The following is a 19,547-nucleotide window of genomic DNA, read 5'->3' as shown; positions in this document are numbered from 1 at the left end:
GGTTTGGTACATAGCAACCCCTGACAGTAATTAGAATACGATATAATATTAGGATAGGATGTAATAAAATCTTAAGACTGGAAAAAGCTTTAAAGAATCAAGCATCTGATATTTAAATTTCCTTTGCAACATTTCTTACAAGTGATCACCTAAGCTATTTAAATATCTCTAGAAATGGGCAACTTAGCTTTTACAAAGGCAGCTCTTACTGTTGGAAATTTCTCCACATATTGATAAGTGTACCTACCTATGATTTCTCCAATGGATCCATGCTCTGCTTTCTGGGAAGCTTAGGACAATTTTTTTTTTTTTCCACACTGCATCTTTTAAATATTTGAAGGCCTCAAACATATTTCACCTGAATCTTCTGCCTTATAGATTCAGCATCCCAGTTCTTTGGTGGTTTTTCATATGGTATGATTTCCGACCCCCTTTCAATCTGTTTGTTTGATCTGTGAGCTTTCTCTTTTGTGGACACCCTGTTCACGTTTGTTCCCTGAACTGAGCACAGCAACCCTGAGAAGCAGGGGGGCTCTGTAAACTATGGAGCTTTTCATTCCTACTCTCCATGCTGCTCTTCTCTTAACAAACCCTAGGGGTTCTTTCCTTGCAGGTCCACTGCACAAGCACCACAATCTTACTTAATTTGCCACTAGATTCAACGAATACTTTACATTTTTTTCACTCATTGATATTAAACTGTTTTACCTCTCCTCTCTAGAGTCTGAGTTTAAGACTTCCATTTATCCCTGATTGTGATAATTAGGGCTGTTTAGAAACATTCCAGTTCTATTCTTCTTTAGACGTATGAAAGGACAGCGCTTCAACTCTCCCTTTAAACCTAGTTAGTGCCATGTGTTTTTCTTCATCCAATGTAATATGAATGGAACAGAGATATGTCACATCTACATGGAAGTTTTAAGAGGTAGAGCCCATTTGCCACGTCCTAATTTCCCTGCTGTGAAATCATGAAAGCATGTGTGAGACACACCTGTGCCAGCCTGGTTCCCTGAGCAACTATGAAGAACAAAGTACATCCTCCTTCCCTGTATCTATGTGCCCTGAAAATGTAGCATGGGTGAGAAACAAACCTTGACTGATTAATACACTGAGATTTGGTGCTTTGTTACTACACCATAACCTAATTTATTCTGACTGATACACGATTTATACTTCATCTTGCTAGATTCAGATTATTGTGGTAGTATGCTAAGATCTTTTGGAAAGTAATTCCACCATCTAATACTTGGGCAAGAAAATGTGTTGGACAATAATATGTCAGAGTATATGAAGGAGAGGAGTGGGAAATGTGTTTGGACAAGTAAGTTGAAACTCTGAATACCTAACTAAAGATATCGAATAGTATCTATAACTTTGAATACCTGCATCTTGTGAAAATGACTGAGGGGTTCTGGGAACATAGTGGCTGAACAATAACTCTGGATGTTGACAATGAGAGGAAAGAAGCTATGAATTTATATTCACAATATTGTATATAGTTTTCATTAACCAAGATTAATGACGAGATGCATTTCTTTTGATCAAATGGGGGCAGTACCAAAAGCTATAGAGTAGGAGTGAATGAAACCATGGATTGCATGCAACAGAGTGTCCTATCATTCAGAATAATTAGCCTTATGTTACCCTCAAAGCCTACAATCAGATCTTCAATATTTCCATCTAATTCAATTAAAAGTAATCTCTCTGAAGGCAATTTCTGAAGCATTCCATTAAGAGCCTTCCCTGATACAAACCACTCATGAATTATCACACACTGGGCCCAGTTATTCAACCCATTATTAACACATTTAGGTGATATTTTTCTAGGAGAAATTCTGAAAATTTTTAGCAAATACTTTGCTGGAATGTAGGTAGAAATATATCTACAACATTTGATACATAGTTAGAAACCTTATCAGTCCAATACATGATGGAATATTTAGTTTAAAATATAATATATAATTACAAAGAACTGATCCAGAAATAAGCATCATTTATTTGAAAATTACATCCATTTGGCGAAATTCTGAAGGAGTCAAGCCCTGGAATCAGATGGACATAGTTCAAATCTCAGCTCTGACACTTAGTCACTGTTTGACCTTGACTATGGTTGAAGTCTCTAAGCCTCAGTGACCTCATCTGAAGAATGGAACAATTATAACATCTACCTCAAAAAGTCATAACGAGGATTAGAGGAGAATAATGCATAAATAATGCTTAGATGGGGGCCTGTTATATTGTAACCATCCAAAAAGTATTAGTCATTATGTCATTACAATAATCATGAATTTGAGGTATTACCCCTAATTTTAAATGGCATCTAAAATGTTTCTTTATATTTACTCTATAATATTTCATACTGTTCCTAAATGCCTAGAAAGACGAAAAACCAATAACTAGCTTAATCTGCTAGTCTTCAATTTAGAATTGGTTGTATATAAGAATTATGGTACAGTTTTGACAGCAAGCTGTTTAATACTTAAGAAAGTACTAGAGATTAAGCAAAGCTGTTACTTTAAATAAGAAGTGAGTACAGACATACCCCGGAGATATTGCAGGTTTAGTTCCAGACCACTGCAATAAATTGAGTATCACAATAAAGTGAGTATAGCAGTAAAACAAGTCCACAATAGAGTTACAATCTTGCTGCTGGTGGAGGGTCTTGCCTTCAATTTGTAAAACATGCAACATCTATGAAGCATAATAAAGCAACGTACAGTAAAACAAGGTGTGTTGTAATTACAAGGTTATAGAATGATGCTGTTTTGTTAGCAGTGATCATTTTATTGTTCTATTGCACTACTCTGCCTATAAGAGGAAACCTGTATTATCTACCTCCATGTAATATTGTATCCATTTATTAAAAGGTACTGAAAAACTCACTTGATAAATGCTTTACTGGGAAATACAATGATCACGCTCAGTGCTCCTCTTTTTCTTTTTGAAGATGTTCTGTATATGTTAGACGTACTTAATAGTCATATCAATTACATTTTTGAAATAACCAGCAGGCTTAGGAACCATAATATTCATTACAATTGCCAGCTTATCTAGTGGGGTTATTTTCAATGTGTTTTTTTTTTTTTTTTACTAATAACTGGTAATTTTCTAACAAGTGTTTATTCTGCTCAATGTCACAGATGACATTTTCCATAGTTACTGAACTGGCACTGTTGTGAGACTGACTACTTGAAAACTGTCTTCATAAAGGATGTATCACTGATTTTAATTTCCTCAAACACATAAAGTATCCGGAAGGCATTGGAAGATTAAACTTGATTCTGTGTGGTGTATCGCTAAAGATTCATTGATTTTCTAATAAATTTTAGCCAAGCTAGAGACTGAGAGGCCATGATTAAAAAGCTGCTTTAAAGAACCAAAAACGTATAGTATTATTAAGTGCTCGATAAGCAAAAGAACACAGAAAAGTCTTTAGAAAAATATACTTCTACACAGCTTTTTTTTCTTTCTTTTTTTCTCCAACAAATACGCTCTCCTCAGGTTTCTTATCTAAAATTTTTATTTTTCTAAGGCTGTAATGTCCCCAGTAGCTGCTACATTAATTAGGTGGGTCCTTTTGTGGTGCTTAGAGTTAGAAGCAAGTATGACAAGCACTTATTTGAAAGTTGGTTTTGTTTGCTTTTTAAGGTAGACGTTGGAGCAGAGAAAGAAATCCTGAATGGGAGTCATGAGGGGAGGAGGCAGAGGAAGCACCATGTTGATGACCTGAGACTTATGCTGGTGGCCTTTCCTAATTGAGAAAAGCTCTGGCCTCAAGGGCTGGATATATGATAAAATGTCCATCGCTAAAACACTAGTCTTTGGAAAGTGCACCATTTGGCATTCTTTTAAAGTGTGTCTCAAGTACCATGACATGGAGTTAGTGCTCTCAGAAGCTGGGGAAAAAATGAATTCTTGTTGAGTATGATTTGATTAGCAGTTACCTAAAGATAAAAAGATAAAAAAGGTTGGCCCCTTTCTAAGGCGCTATGTTCAGCAATCCCAGCAGGCTCCAGGGCTAGGAACTGGCTAAAGGAAAGTTGCCAGAATTGATGGTGGTTTCCTTCCCTAAAATGAAGACGTTATCTGCATCCTGGGTTGATGTGGACAAGGGGTCAGATGCATCCTCTGCATCTAAAACGCAAACCTATCTTTCTTAAGAATAAAAGTGTGGCCTTTTTGCCATGAGTACAATTTTGGGTTTCCCTTGCCTGCAACCGGGGATAATCCTGAGGTTTCATAACCTTAAGTAATATTAAATAACAGAAGAACAAATGACTTGGTAGACGTTTCTATGGTCAGCCTTCTAAGCACAGAAAATGGTCTCTGTTAGACATCAGCTTTCTTGTGGCTGTGTAAGAACGAAGGAATGTGTTCAGTAATTATTATAAGATGGGGAGTCCTACACAGTATCCCTAGAGTGTCTGTGGGTAATACTCAGATGTCCTTTCTGTGATTACAGTCTACTACTCAGTAAAAAAGACTGTTAAGCTACAATGAGATGGTAAAAAAGATGTCAATCTCTAATTTTATGAAATATAAGCTACTAGTAGCTTGAGCATAACAGCTCTATTTTCTTAATCCTTTGAGGCAGTACTATAAATTCTTTGTTCCTACCCATGTAAGAAAAAATATGCCTACAAGTGATGTATAGTCCATGCCACAGAAACTATGGCATTTATAAGGCTGGTTGAGACTGTAGTAACTATGGCCTTACTTCCATAGGTAATAGGCCAATGTGTGGCTCACAAGGGGTCCGTGATTGTGGTCTTCATGTCTCATAGAGCCCCACACTGAAGGAGTGGGCTAATCTGATCTTTGTGGCTAATATAAAAATGCACGCTAATCACCCTATGATTTTCTAAATAGAGAGGATATCAAGTGTTTCTTGAGTAATTTCCAAGAAATCCTCGTGAAGCTTTCTTCTGATCCTGAACTAGGGAACTGATTACTGGTGGTAAGCCAAAATTTGTTTGTTTGCTTGTTTTTGCCTCAGGAAGCTAAGAGCTTACCAACCAATTCTTAACACATGGGTTTTAGAAAGCGTGTGTAGCCCTGTTGCTGTCAGCTTTCCTAATCGAGAGGCCCTGTGTCTAGGCCACACCTTGCTATAGAGGCTATAATGTGTCTGCATGGTGGGGAGGCTACTGGCAGAGAGCTGACGGAGGACTAGCAGGCCTGGTGCCATCAGTCTGCGGTAGGGTTGGGTCTTCCCTAGCCTCACATGACATTCTTTTCTAGAGGATATAACTACCAGGTGGCATCACCCTGTCTGACATTGGTTAAGAAATGTCAAGATTTTGGTCATCCTGTGAGGGACTAAGCAAGACAACGCCTTTCCTTACTTTGATAAAAAGCAAGGTGAAAGAGGTGACTCCATCATTACAAAAGGTCTCCTTCCAAAGGAAGTAATGATGGCGATGATTAGAGAAACATCTTTAATACACTGTGAATTTGTATCTAGGGTGTCCTAAAGCACTAAGATCTTCAGATCGGAGAATGAAAGGACAACATTTCTTTCAGAATAATTAGAGTAATATTTTATAGACTTGTTTAATGCAACCTTCAAAAGTTTCCCCAAAGTAGAGAAAAAGAGGATTCACAATCAAAAGCAGTGTCTGCTTCATCAACTGGGGTTAGAGCTAATGTGAGAAAAATCCCTCGATTTTTTTTTTTTTCTTGTAAGGGCTTAGTAACACTGAGTTTGGGGGTGCGTTCAGCTGCTTTTAAAACTCACAATACTTCTCATGTGTGTCTTATCCTGAGTCCATGATTGTTTCAAGAATTTTTTTTTCTTAAAGTGCAGTAGACCTGAATCTCCTAGGAAACAATTCTAACCCATTGATCTAAGAGAGTGCCATGCTAAAGCAAGATTAATTTATGAATGAGATCCTCAAATGGGCAAGGCAGTGTCATAAGCTTTATGGAAGGAAACCTAAATGAAAATGACCAATTATTTGCCTTTAAAGAGTTTAAAATCAAGGTGAAGGATACAAATCTTGTTAGATTTATGTAACTTAAATTCATATGTACCACAGGAATGACACAAACAAGTGGGACCATTATAAAAGGTGATAAGACTTCCCTATTGCAAAAAGAAAGAGAACTAGAAATCAAGAAGCATACAAAGTCTGACATTTAAGTTCACAAACTCGTCCTAGGAAAAGTGCTACATATCTCATTTTTAATATCACTACCGTCACCTTCGAGGTACTCCCCTTGGGAAGCTATGCACTGATGCCAGAGCCTAGTCTACCCTTCAAAGCAATTTTGGAACTCTTTTTCTGGAATGGCCATTAGAGCTGTCATTTTATTACCCTTGATGTCCAGAATGTCATCAAAATGTCTTCCTTTCAATATTTCTTTTATTTTCAGGTAAAGAAAGATGTCATTGGGGGCCAGATCAGGTGAGTAGGGAGGGTTTTCCAATACAGTTATTTGTTTACTGGCTAAAAACTCCCTCACAGACAGTGCTGTGTGAGCTGGTGCATTGTTCTAATGCAAGAGCCATGAATTGTAAGCAAAAAGTTCAGGTCGTCTAACTTTTTCACGCAGCCTTTTCAGCACTTCCAAATAGTAAACTTGGTTGTTTGTCTAGTTGGTACAAATTCATAATGAATAATCCCTCTGATATCAAAAAAATGTTAGCAACAGCGTTGCAACAAGTTCTTGAACTTCATTGTCAGACATTGTATTCAAAACCATGTAGAAAAATCCATACTTCACATTGCAGAAATGAGGAACTATTAAACACATTTAAACAGAAAAGTACTATGCTTTAAGGAGATTAGTTTTTAACAGTATATATGTTGGATTATGTTTAACAGTATATATGTTAATTTAGAAAAAGAAATGGATGAAGGAAGATCAGTTTGCAATTACCCAGGTAAAAGGTATTGAGGACTAAAACTAGATTGATGGCAAAATGAATAAAGACAAGTAGAAAAAAATATAAGTGTGATGCTATACGATAGTGGATTATGAAAGTAGACCCTGTTTGCATCTGCAAACCTTTATAATTAACAATCCTTAATCCTAATTAATTTTTATCTAAATCTATAATGAACTCCTTGTGTACCAAATCCCCTGGAAGGAAAGGATCTCTTCTATAAAAACAATTAACTCGGAAAAAAATCAAAGAAAAACAAAGGCTTCCATTTTTCTCCAAAGAGTAACCTTTTACTGTGATTGAAGGAAACTACTGTGGGGGCTGTCATTTTCTTAATACTTAGCACACTTATTCAGGAATGAAAGGGTGTTTGCGTAGGATAAACCATTGACCCAAAGGAGGTACTACAGCAGTAGAAACAGCCATTGTCTAGGCTTAGGAGAATCTCTAGCCCTTTCTTTGAGAAATAAGGAAGTCACTTAAGGGGAGAGACAAGAATCTGATTCATGGCCTAGACAGGAAAAAATAAAACTCAAAGTTCTCAGCTTCCAGATTTAAGACTGCTGCTATGAGAAAAAAATGGGTTAAGAGATCCTGGAGAGTAAGAACAACTTTAGGTTCCATGTTAAATGGCTGATTTTAGGCCCTGGCTAAACATGGAGTCCAAGACTAAGAGCAAGGAAGACGGCATGAGGAGAGTATGCAACCTCCTAAACTTTATAGAGAAATATAAAAGCAATGTCAGAACTATGATGGAAATATCAAGAATATATTAATCCAGCTATATCCATATATTGTGTAATCTAACTCATGTCAGGTTTTACAACAACAAGGAAAACCACTATTTCAATAATGTAAGAAAAAAGGAATTGTTCAGAACTTTGGTGATAATTGACCTGTTTACCTTCATCAAATTATCTGTACAAGGCAATAATTGAACAACCTTGGAAATCACAGTTAAATATTACATATGTATACAATTTTTCTTTCAATTGTACCTGTTGAAAATGAGGTCTAAAAAGAACCTTCCCTTTTTTTATTTGGTAATCTCCCAGTGTTTTCCCCTTCAACGGTATCTCTCCTTTTTTCTCTGCCTCTGTTTTTTCCTCACTTCTGTCAATCACCTCTTTCCTAGCCGGGTTCAACAATCCTGGTAGTGGTTGGAAAGCAGTCACCAGATTCCTGGGGATAAAGAAACAGCTATGGCCTAGTTCTGAACTATGGGCAGGGGATGAAGCTTCTTTCACATAGTTCCATGAGAACAATCCTGCAAGAACTTAAATGACTAGAGAAGAAAGAGAACAAAGATGATGAATATCATTATTCCCAACTATTTGTCTTCTCCCTTATCCCCACCACTGTTTTACAGATTTTCCTGAATTCAGGTGTAGACAAGGCTGGTACCTTGAGACTAGAAAGAAAAAAGAAAGAAAACAACAACAACAATATATATATATATATATATATATATATATATATATATATATATATATGCCTCGAAATGCTCATCATGCAACCAATGAAACTCTAACTACAAATGTCCAGGGAATGGTGAACTTACGTCATATGCAATCAAAGTAATGAAGGGAGTATCATTCTAATTTTTAAAAAGTCATTCATATTTGAGAAGTTACTTGTGTGACTTCACTCACTCAAGTAATTTCATCACAGTGACTTATCAGATGCTGGGTAGCCATGGGCATGTATCACTCAGATATCCCTCAGAGAAAATCTTAGAGAAGTGCATCTGGATGACAATCTTCAGCTACCAAACCCCCAGAATACACTGCAGCAGTAACCCCATGGCCACTCTCCTCAACCTGCTCCCAACCAATGATTGAACATGGTGGAGGTAATAGAAATGACCAGTTATGCTCAATCTAGGACTCCTCAAAGAGGCAGCCTTTTTTCTAAGACTCCCCATTGATCTAACTGACACTTTCTTATAGCCTCATTTCAGTCAGTTTAAGGTTTTTCATACCCATTCTTTCCTTCCCTTTTCCTTTCATAGATGTCAGTCCCATATCATGGTCCAAAGGCTCTTCTTGTCTATTTCTGCTGTCTCTTCACTTTATCTCTGAGATATTTCCTCTAAAAAAGTTCTTGTACTTCTCTAATGTCATTTTGGCATGTGTTTCTGGTCTGACTCTGAGCTTACATATATGACAAAAGTCACCAAACTCCTGTAAAACCAGTGAGAGACGTCAATTGTTAAATTTAATGATTTTACGTAAACATGCATCCTTCCAGCCTTCTCCCTCTTCCTTTTTTTCTGTTCATCTTTATTCTCTATGTCTCCCAATTCCTTTTCCAGAGTCTGCCTAAATTTATTGTGACAGATGGAAAAAATAGAATAAAATTTGGCATATCTTTTCCAGGAACATTTACCAAAAATGCACAGAGAGATGAGTAGAAATCAGAGAGCAGCATTGTTAACTTCATTACCTTGTTTCAGTGTGTATAGATTGTTCTTTCCTTGACACTTGAGAAAGGGAAGGAAATGACGTATGTGATTTGGCTCTGAACTGATGAGGGGCATTGAAGGCAGAGGAGTGAAGGATGCAGTAGCATTGTCATGAAGAAGCAATGACTCCCTATTTTGAAAGTCTGCTTGTCTCAGTTTCCCAGGACAATAGAACTTATACCTTTAGAATAATTGTAGTAATACTTCATTTTATATAAAAAAAAATAACTTCAAAATATATATAGGAAAAGTGGAACAAGAAGCAAATCTTTCTGAAAGAGGCTGTGACTGAAGGCTTTACTTAAATGTATCCTTCAAGATTCTTCAAGAGGAGATAAGCATGCAGATAATGGCAAATTGTCTGGATGACTGAAAATTATCACCCTTTTCCCATACCATCATAATTCCAAAATCCCTTGACAAGTCTTTGAAATAGGCAGTTTCTGGAAAAATGAGGTGGAAAAGATCTATTCAAAATGCAGAGATGAACTGTTTTAGCTAGACATTGCATAGCTTGCACTTAACAGAAACATGGATGTAGGTTAATTCTGTTGCTTTGACAATAACACAAGTCCATGTTCAGACATAAGTTAGGAAAGCCAGTTGTTATGAAGTGATGGATGGCATAGGCAATGAGAAGATGCAGGAACTATAAGATCATAAGCTTAGATACACTTCCAAGATGACGACACACAACATTTTTCATTATTAAATTGGAATTCAACTTAATTATTTTCTAAGATAACTTGAAAAAATGAATGGAAAGGTTATCATTTTCTAGAAAACTTAAAGAAAGAGACAGTATGTGTGGTATAGGGGTTAGAGAGTAATCTATTTATTACCTGAACTTTCTATGGATAATCTATGGTGAACTTTTACCATAGCTGGTACTCATGACATTTAAATCATTGCAACATTACAATAGGAATGTAATTCTTCACATATTTGTCTTAAGGACACTGAAGAATTTATAGATATAATAACATCTAACGTTTATTTGGGAAAAACAAAAATGGTATATGTTATTTTCTAGGAGCTTTAAATTTAAAATTTACATGTTTAATTTAAAATAAGTAACATGTGGATATATTTAATGAAAGATTCATTTTTTGAAGAATTAGAGTATTGTAAAACATAACTGAACTATTTATTTGCCTTAAAAAAAACCACCACATAACATGTATCTAAATTTTGCTTGTATTTCTGTTGTACACAAATGTGTCAAAATGTCAACACTTGTAAAACCGACCTGTCAATTTGTCTGTCTATACTATGCATAAGCTTTGGTCAACACATTACACTTTCAAAATGTGTTATAGGTTTGCTACAGTATAATTTACAATAATGACACCTAGAAATACTCTTGAAAAATTAATTAATAAAAAATGAATATTACAAGCATATTTTAAAATATTTGTTTCACTTACAAATAAGGAAGTGGTAAGTTTTTCAAGACATGTTGTTATATGGAAAAAGGAAAAGGAAAGGAAAAACGAAACTGCCAGTTCCAGAAGCAATATGGCACAGTAATTAAGATCATATACTCTGGAACTAGACTAACTGGGTTTGCATACTGATTTTGCCACTTACTAGCTGTATGAAGGGAACGTTATTTTATAAACTATTTTATACATAGGTTTCCTGGTTTGTAAAATCAAGGTCAAAATAGTACTTACCTCATAGGACCATTGTAAGGATCAAATTAGTTATAATACACGAAACAGTTCTAACAGTATCTGCTACAAAGTCAGCAATAAATCAGTGCTTTTTAATTTAAATATAGAATAGCCTAATTGATGTAAAATGCACACACATACACAATACAAAGCTACTATTTTATATTAACAAATATATATATGGAAGCACACAGAAATAGGCCAATGAACATGTACATCAAACTGATACTAACGTGCGACTATGGGCATTAAAGACGATAGTTTGCTTTTTGTTTTAGTATTTGATGGAAAGCATATAATTCATACATTATTTTTGTAATTAAATTTTAAAAACTTTTATCTGTCTATGAATTTTAACGATAAAACAGTAGAGATTACATTCATGAACTTATTGCATAGAAAAATGATCATGCACATATCGTTAAAGGCAAACAAGCAGATCGAAAGATAGTATTAATTATTAATAGGAACTCGTTTATATAAAATTATGTGTTTGTATTTGTGTATGGAACGATAATGTCAATGCCACTCTGGTTAGGTGATTTCGGCTTCTTTAAATATAGATACATGAACACATAATTCAACATACATACATCAATACATTCTTTTTTAAAAAACACTGAGCTACTTTACTGTGAAAAAAAGAAAGCAACAGTGAAGCTAGCTTATTATAGCATCATGCAACATCTTGCATTCAAAACACATATGTCCAGAGCACAGCCAAGTACCGCTGATGAAGGAATGAATTAGAAAGTTTATGAATGTACTTACCCACCAAACGCCTGGAGAGCAGAGAATTTGGAAGCATCCAAATCATGGCCACTTACTATTCGAGCCTTAAATGAAAAATGAGAAAAAACAAAAGAAAACAAACAGACTTTTAGCATACCGTAATTGTGTATTGGGGGATTTGGGACATGGGTCAACTGCACTAGACACATAACACCTAGTATGACAGATGCTAAGCAGGGTCAGCTCCAAGTCAAAGCTGTTGTGTTTTTGTGAGTGGAGGTTTTGAAATTAGCCGTCAGCATTTAAACAAAAGCACTGGCAGAGTCCAGGAAAATATATCATATTCAAAATACTATTGGCCCTTAAAACTGGATATGTACAGTGAAGATCATGGATCAGTCATGGAGATCATGATTAGCCAGACATAGGAACAGATGCTGAGTTTGACCGTAGCAGACCCCTAGGTTGGCAAGTATAAGCTAAAGTAAGCGCAGCTGGCAAGGGGTAACCTCTTCGTAAATGCAACATATTGGGGGCACACTTAAAGGACAACCAAAGAATGGAAAGCTGGGAGAACATGCACATTTCACAACTAAAACAGAGGAACCAAAACAGGTCTGATATGTCACAAACAAACATGTACAAAAGACAAGATCCCTCAGGAGGGAAGAAAAAGTATGATTTAAAACCTTTTCATCCACAGAACTGCTATCTGAAAGAGAATCAGGAAAAGAAGGGATAAATGTTAGATGGAGTACTTTTCAAGAAATCATTCAAACATATACATGAACAAAGTGTTACTATGTTACATTACTTAAAATCATAAATGAACAGAATTTCAAGACTGAGCTCCAAGGAAAGAGGGTTAGTTGGTCATAATTTAAAGAGCTGAAAATGTGCCAGAATGCTTGAAAAGTATCAAAGGGTGATTACAGGATTAATGAAAGACAATGTGTCATACAAAGAAAAGAACACAGTTGCACAATCAGAAGTCCTAGTCTCCAGCTGAGGCTCTGCCACATAGTAAGCACACAGGGCAAACTCCCAAATTCTCTAGAGTCTAGACCTAACTCTGCAATGAGGTCACTAATACTTTGCCTGTTTGCCTCCAAACATTGTTGAGAGGGTCAATTTAGATAAGCACATGTAAAAGTAAACCTCAGATGACCATAGAAAAATGTCTTATTAAGGGATTATTTATTTATGGCCTCTCATATCGTAAAACATAAGAGGTACAAGACTAATATATTCCATTTTGCGAATAAGAAAAAACTGATGCCTGAAGGGTTTAAGTGACTTAACATCACAAAGCTAGCACATGGCAGAAGTGGGACACAGATCCAAGGCCCCTGGTCCCCCATACACTGCCCTTTAGATCTACTGATTCATGAGTTGATCAAAACAGAGCGAGGTGGCTGGTGTACAGTTCTTTAGTACAATTTATGACAAAGCACAGGGTCAACATTTCTCAGTCTAAATTGCTCAGGGGTCCAAGTAGATTAACAACCGACTAATTTTTTTTTTTTTTTTTTTTTTAACTCAAGTCTAAATCTGCCAGTGTCACCATGGCATGGTCCATTTCCACCTTTCATAGTACTATTGCTCTTAAACTAATTAATTCAGCTTTGCTTATTAGCATAAAGCTGAAGGGACTTCGCTATGAATACAAGTTGGCAGAAAACTAGGGCTGTAGTGACCTTGGGGTTCAGGTAGTACAAACCCCTCATTTTTATAGACGAGCTCCAGAGAGATAAAGATTTGTCCTAGGTCACGCAGCTCAATGATGACCTTTACTGATGAAAATCTGAAATGTATTTGTTTTCTTGAATCATTAATTGTAGATTAATGACCATAACTAAATATTTTTGTGCAATATTTAAGAGATTGTACAACATCTCAGGGTTATATCTTTGAATATAAAACAGGGTAAAGTATAGAAGACCAATCTCATTCATGGCTATAAATATTTTTAAATTCTGAATAAAATATAGAAAATAAAATTCAGTGTTACATCAGAAGAATATATTATATCCATAAAGATTTTATCACAAGCATGATTTAAAATAATGGAATAAATAATTTAATATGATACATCAACTGGTCAGATAATATGTATCTGCATTTCATTAGGTTCCAGAAAGTCATTTGATAAAATTTAAAAACCTATTTTTTTTAAACAGGCAAACTCATTTCAATTCTAAAGTTTAATATGTCCAAAAAAAATCTTACTTTCAGAGTCATCAATTTAAGAATGAAATATTAGAGCATCCCTATTCTTAAAAGCAAAATAAATATATCCACTACCATCAACTTATTTCTGGAAATTCTGACAATATATTAAAACATGAAATAGGAAAAAAACAATATAAGTGCTAGAAGGCAGGATAAAAAGTTGTTATTATTTTGAGGAATTATAATTTTAAACCCAGAAAACAAACAAAAAAAAATTACTTGGAAAGTATTAGGGTTAATAAAATAGTTATCAAAGTGAACATATATAACCAATGCATAAACAGAATAGCAATAGTAAGTTATTTCCCACATACTAGCAATAACTAGCTTGGAAAACAATGACATGAGATCTGATTTCAAATATTTAATACCTGGCATTGTCTCCCATTCATAACTGGCTTCCATATTAACCATCGCACTAAATAAATGTAATTCTAAAGAAGCCATCAATTATATTTCAGCTGCTAAATTTGATCATACATTTCAATTTTTTCATTCACTGATTCATTCAATGTTTTATTCATTCATTCATTGAATGCATATTTTTATTAACTAACACAAACCCTTTTTGTTCACTTCTACTTCTTTCTCGTCCACCTGTTATATATTCCCCTTTGAAACCTTTCTAAACTATACATACAATCACATCTCTTCTCTTTTTAAAACCCACCAATGTTACCCAATGCCCACATGAAAGAAAACGAAATCCGCATCCGCTGCAGGCTCATAGCTCATCAATCCTCATTCACATCCTACGTTTGGGCCACAATTAAGTTCCTGCTCTTTCATCTTTAGCCAAGCTCTTTGATACCTGTGTGCCTTTGAATATTCAGTTTTCTTCCCCTAAACAAGTGCTGCCCATATTCATCTAGCTAACTGCCTGTCAGCCTCCAACACTCAGTTGAAGCATCAACCTGCTTCCTGAAAACTTGTCACTTCTCAGGGATTTGTGGCCTTTGTACTTAAACATGACATACTGTGTATCCCTCCTGTCTCAGCCTCAGCCTTTGCCAGTTTCCTTATCTACAATCCTCTTATGCAGATACAAGCTTCTTGAGAAATTTTTAACCTTCTTTTCTTTACTTCTACCTCATTTCTGAAATATAGTAGATGACCAGTAAATGTTTGCTGAACACTGAATGAACAACTTTAAATAAGCTACACTACTTTACGGAAGCATGTATCTAAAAACACGAATAAAAGAAATTTCTTTCATCTTCCTGTATAGCGAGGATGAACTGTTTCCCAACAGATTTATAGATTTAACAGTGAAAATTCTAATGGCAACTTGTAATTTGAATTACCCTAATTTCAAGTGTAACCGAATTAATAAGTGAAACATCTATGACTTTTTAATATAAAAATTATGAGGAGAGAGTATATACAAATATTAAAAATCTGTAAAAGCTAAAATATTATGGTCTTGGCAAAATAATAGATTAATACTTGTAAATCAGTGAAACATAAAAATAGCTAATAAACCCTTATACTTAAGAATTCAATAAGAAAAGATACAGTCTCATTAAAAACAAAGAGAAATAGTAGTCAAGTGATACTTAGACCATAGACTAAGTATCTGTAATATTCATTTGTATTCTCAGTTCACACATATCCCGTGAAGTTTTAGATGGATTAAATAATTAAATATAAAAGAAAAGCAAGTAAAAGTAGAAAAGAATATTTATTAACCCTATGGAATTAGAAAAAAGGTTTAAACTTAGAGGTAAAAGAAACCACAAAGTTTGATAAATTTGTTATGTCCTTTTAGTACTTCTGTATAGAAAAACAATCAAAAATAAAATATATTTCCTGAAAAGATACTACTTAATATGTTCAGTATAAAAAAAGAACTTACATGTCTATAAAAAAATGACTCTGACGCCCCAATAAGTAAATGCTCAAGAATGTGACTAGATAATTTACAAATTAGAAGGCAACAATGGTAAATACGCATGAAAAATGATCCAATTCATCAAAACTATGCCTAATCATGACTATAAAATTAGCAAAGATTAGAATAATGATGTTCTGATGACGTTAAAAATAATACCCAAGGCTGTTGATGATGTCCTGAATCAGACACTGATGTATGGTTGATGACAGTGAAAATTATAATAATTTCAGAAACTTTTAGTGATATCTAACAATAGACTTTGTTTTGATGAGGAAATTTCTTTTTTTGAAATTTCTAGGAATTCTAAGGAAATTATTTTTGTTATGGATTGAATTGTGTCCCCCTAAATTCACATGTGGAGAGCCTAACCCCCAGTACTCAGGATGTAGCCTTCTTTGGAAATAGAGTTGTTGCAGATATAGTTAGATAAGATGAAGTCATACTGGAGTAGGCTTGTCCCCAGTCCAAGGGGACAAACCTTATAAAAAGGAGACGTGCACAGACAAGGAAAACATGATGTAGAGATTGGAGTTAGGCTGTCATAAGCCAAGGAACTACCTACTACGTAGAAGCTAAGAGAGAGGCCTGGCCAGATCCTTCCCTAACACTTTCAGAGGTTGTATGGTCCTGTAGACACACCTTGATCTCAGACTTTTGGCCTCCAGAACGGTGAGACGATAAATTCCTGTTGTTCTAGGTCTTTATTATATCAGCCCTAACAAACTAATATAATTGTAAATACTGAAAAGAAGTCCATGTGTAAAGATCCTTATTATTATTTACAATAAAAAAATTGGAAAAAGATGTATATGATCAAGGATAGAAGTATGGGCTGAAAATTACGTTCTATGAGCTTGATGCAATAATTAAAATAAGTGGATTTAAAAGACTATATAAAATGTAACAAATGTTTATGTTATGTACACACATATGCATGTACTATATACATATATATAACTATATGCGTATATATTAATATACAGCTATATGCCCATATAAAATTTTACCTGTTACGTATATATGTAGCCAGTACACACACTCACTCATGATGGCTTTGTTTCCTGATGAATTGCCTTTTATTCTACACACAGTTGTTTTGTTTAGTCAAATTCTGGTTAAACCCCTATAATTACATGCTGAATACTTCCTATAATGCTGCTTCCAATGCTCCTTTTCTTAGAAGTCATACCATCTCACAACAACGTCACTTTGCAGTTCAGTGACTTAATGTTGTTAATATATATAGGACCATGGTACATCTATCTACTTTATAGTGAAACATCCTCTATAAATGGGATTAAAGTGAAGTTCTTTGACTGTCTATTTTTAATGTATCAAAATTCCAGAAACGGGCAATTAAATTTTTTTTGAAAACTTAGAAAATATATATTAGGTGAACAACACTATTCAACAATGCTTCAGGGGAACCTAAAAAACTAAAACTCTCAGCTTATAGAAATACACATAATATACGTGCATCTCCTAAGTAATAAGCCCATCAGACATTCTTATGTGAGCATCCCTGAGGAAAAAAAAAAATTAATGTGATTTAAAGCGACATGTAACATTCTTAGCCCTCAGTTTTCCTTCATATGAATATATAAGTGAAATAGGTTTGACCTGTATATATCTAAAGCTTCTAGCTCTAAATTCTATGGTTTTGTTTTTGTATGTTTGATTAATTTCTGTATAACAAGAGCTATTTATTCACTAGTTACCACCAAAAATGAATATTTAAAAGTAACATGTAATGCCTAAATTTGAGATACTTAATTTCACAATTTTTAAGATAAAAGTAAATATTGTGTGTTTTTCTCAATTTTTACCATTATAACATACCTTCTGAAGGAAATTTTAATGGAGGAGATCTAAATTTGTAAACAACAAAAAAAATTAATTCCTATAGTTGTATCTAGCTTAGCAATTTTCTTAAACTTCTTTGCTCTAAAGCCCTTCAATGATAATATAAATCTCCCTCTGGTAATAACATTGCTCACTGTCTGCTTTGGAGATAGCTTTGGCTTATTTATCACTATGCCAAAATATATATATGACTTTAGAGCATATATTGTATGCCTGAAATTTATGATATGGGAGCTGAAAACAGTTCAGACAAAAGACTACTGTTTAGCTGTCATTAACCTTAGAACACCTACTATGTACTACATATTCTGCAAAGCACTTTATCTGTTCTTTTATTGAAGTCTCTCAACTGTCTTGAGAGGTATCAATATTTGTTAGATGTTATCAGGCAGAGAAAGCACTTTGACATGACACATTTCAGTCATAATTCTGAATGCAATGGGGTAGGCACAGAGTGAGAGATTTATGCTAACGTAAGTGATATCTCATGCACTTTCTTGTTAATTTATGGGCTGTGGGGGTAACCTAAAAAATTCAGTCACAGTGACAACACAATATAATATGAATTTATGAAAGATATGAACAAAGTGATAATGGAGCACAGAGAAAAGATCTCCTAACTCTGCAAACAGAAAGGATATTGGTTTTGAAAAGAATTCATGGGGAAGATGATTTATGAATGGATGTTTGTCAGATGAATGAAAGCATTGTTGGCACAGTGAAAAGAATTTGTAAAGGCATTGAAGCTTGAAAGAGTATAGAGTATTAGGAATTGGAACATGGGAGTGTGATAGTAAAGAATTTTTAAAAATGAAAGGTAGATGAATAGAGTTCATAGCATGACAGTCTTTAAATAATCTATTAAGAAATTTGTTATTTATATTATACTCTAAATGCCACACGCATGGCTTTGGTAGTGTGGCAGGTGCCAAAGCAGTCATGTGAAGCGCCGAGGGTGCCCTGGTAGGCTGGTTGGAGCTGGGGCAAGCACAGGCCAGAGTTTCCTGGGGCACATGGCTGGGGGTGGGACAGCGGGGTGGGGTGGAGGGGTAGGTTGCCCTGGTGGGGTCACCTGGCCAGGTCTAGAGAGGGTGTGGGGTAGAGTGGCCTGGGACATGTGGCTCCTGTGGCACCCTGGCAATCCAGTAGGCTCAGGTTGGACTGAGCCCTTGTAAAAGTGGCCCCGGTTGTGCTGTGGTGGCCTTGCAGGTCAGCTAGAGCACTTGGACTTAGCTTCACTCATGCCATCTAGGAATAGGGAAACATAAACAATAATGCTCACTGGCACCTACGGTCCTGGAGAATTCCTGCAAATTCTGAGAGTTCCCACAGTCCCCAGCTGTTTGGCAAGAGCCTTGGGGTTATTAAATAAATTTCCTCCCTATGTGTGTCTAGGTGCCCTTTAAAACCCTGTTCTGTCGCTGTGTCACAGAGCACCCCAGACTGTGCTCAGTGATATGCCTCCCTACTGCAAATTGTCCCCTCAGGGTAGGGTTCCCATGATTACCCCTTCTCTGTCTCTCTTGCACTTCTATACGTGCTCTCTCTCTTTCATTTGTTGTGCAGAAACAAGTGTCAAATTCAAGATTAAAATTATATTTAAGCATCTTTCTGATCATAAAGGCATGAAACTAGAACTCAGTTATACAAACAAAACTGGAAAAAACACAAACACATGGAGACTAAACAACATGTCACTAAACAACCACTGTGTAAATGAGGAAATCAAAAAGTACCTTGAGACGAATGAAAATGGAAACACAATTTTCCGAAATCTATGGGATGCAACAAAAGCAA

At 35.3% G+C, this 19,547-nt stretch overlaps 1 protein-coding gene across 3 annotated transcripts in view; it reads right to left on the bottom strand.

Annotated features, from left to right (window-relative positions):
- UNC13C (unc-13 homolog C) overlaps positions 1-19,547 on the bottom strand; it is a 505,001-nt gene that overhangs the window by 357,739 nt on the left and 127,715 nt on the right. For all 3 annotated transcript variants that reach the window (XM_074327724.2, XM_074327725.2, XM_074327726.2), the window contains exons 3-4: positions 12,451-12,473; positions 11,801-11,865 (exon numbers count right to left, since the gene is read on the bottom strand). In XM_074327724.2, the coding sequence (XP_074183825.2) occupies positions 11,801-11,865; positions 12,451-12,473 (88 nt within the window). The remainder of the gene's footprint in view (positions 1-11,800; positions 11,866-12,450; positions 12,474-19,547) is intronic.

This window comes from Rhinolophus sinicus, chromosome 3 (genome assembly GCF_057876585.1).
Source record: "Rhinolophus sinicus isolate RSI-liver-muscle chromosome 3, RSI-T2T, whole genome shotgun sequence".
Taxonomy (NCBI): Eukaryota; Metazoa; Chordata; class Mammalia; order Chiroptera; family Rhinolophidae; genus Rhinolophus; species Rhinolophus sinicus.
Note: the sequence above shows the minus strand (reverse complement) of the source record. Positions and strands in the feature narration are given on the sequence as shown.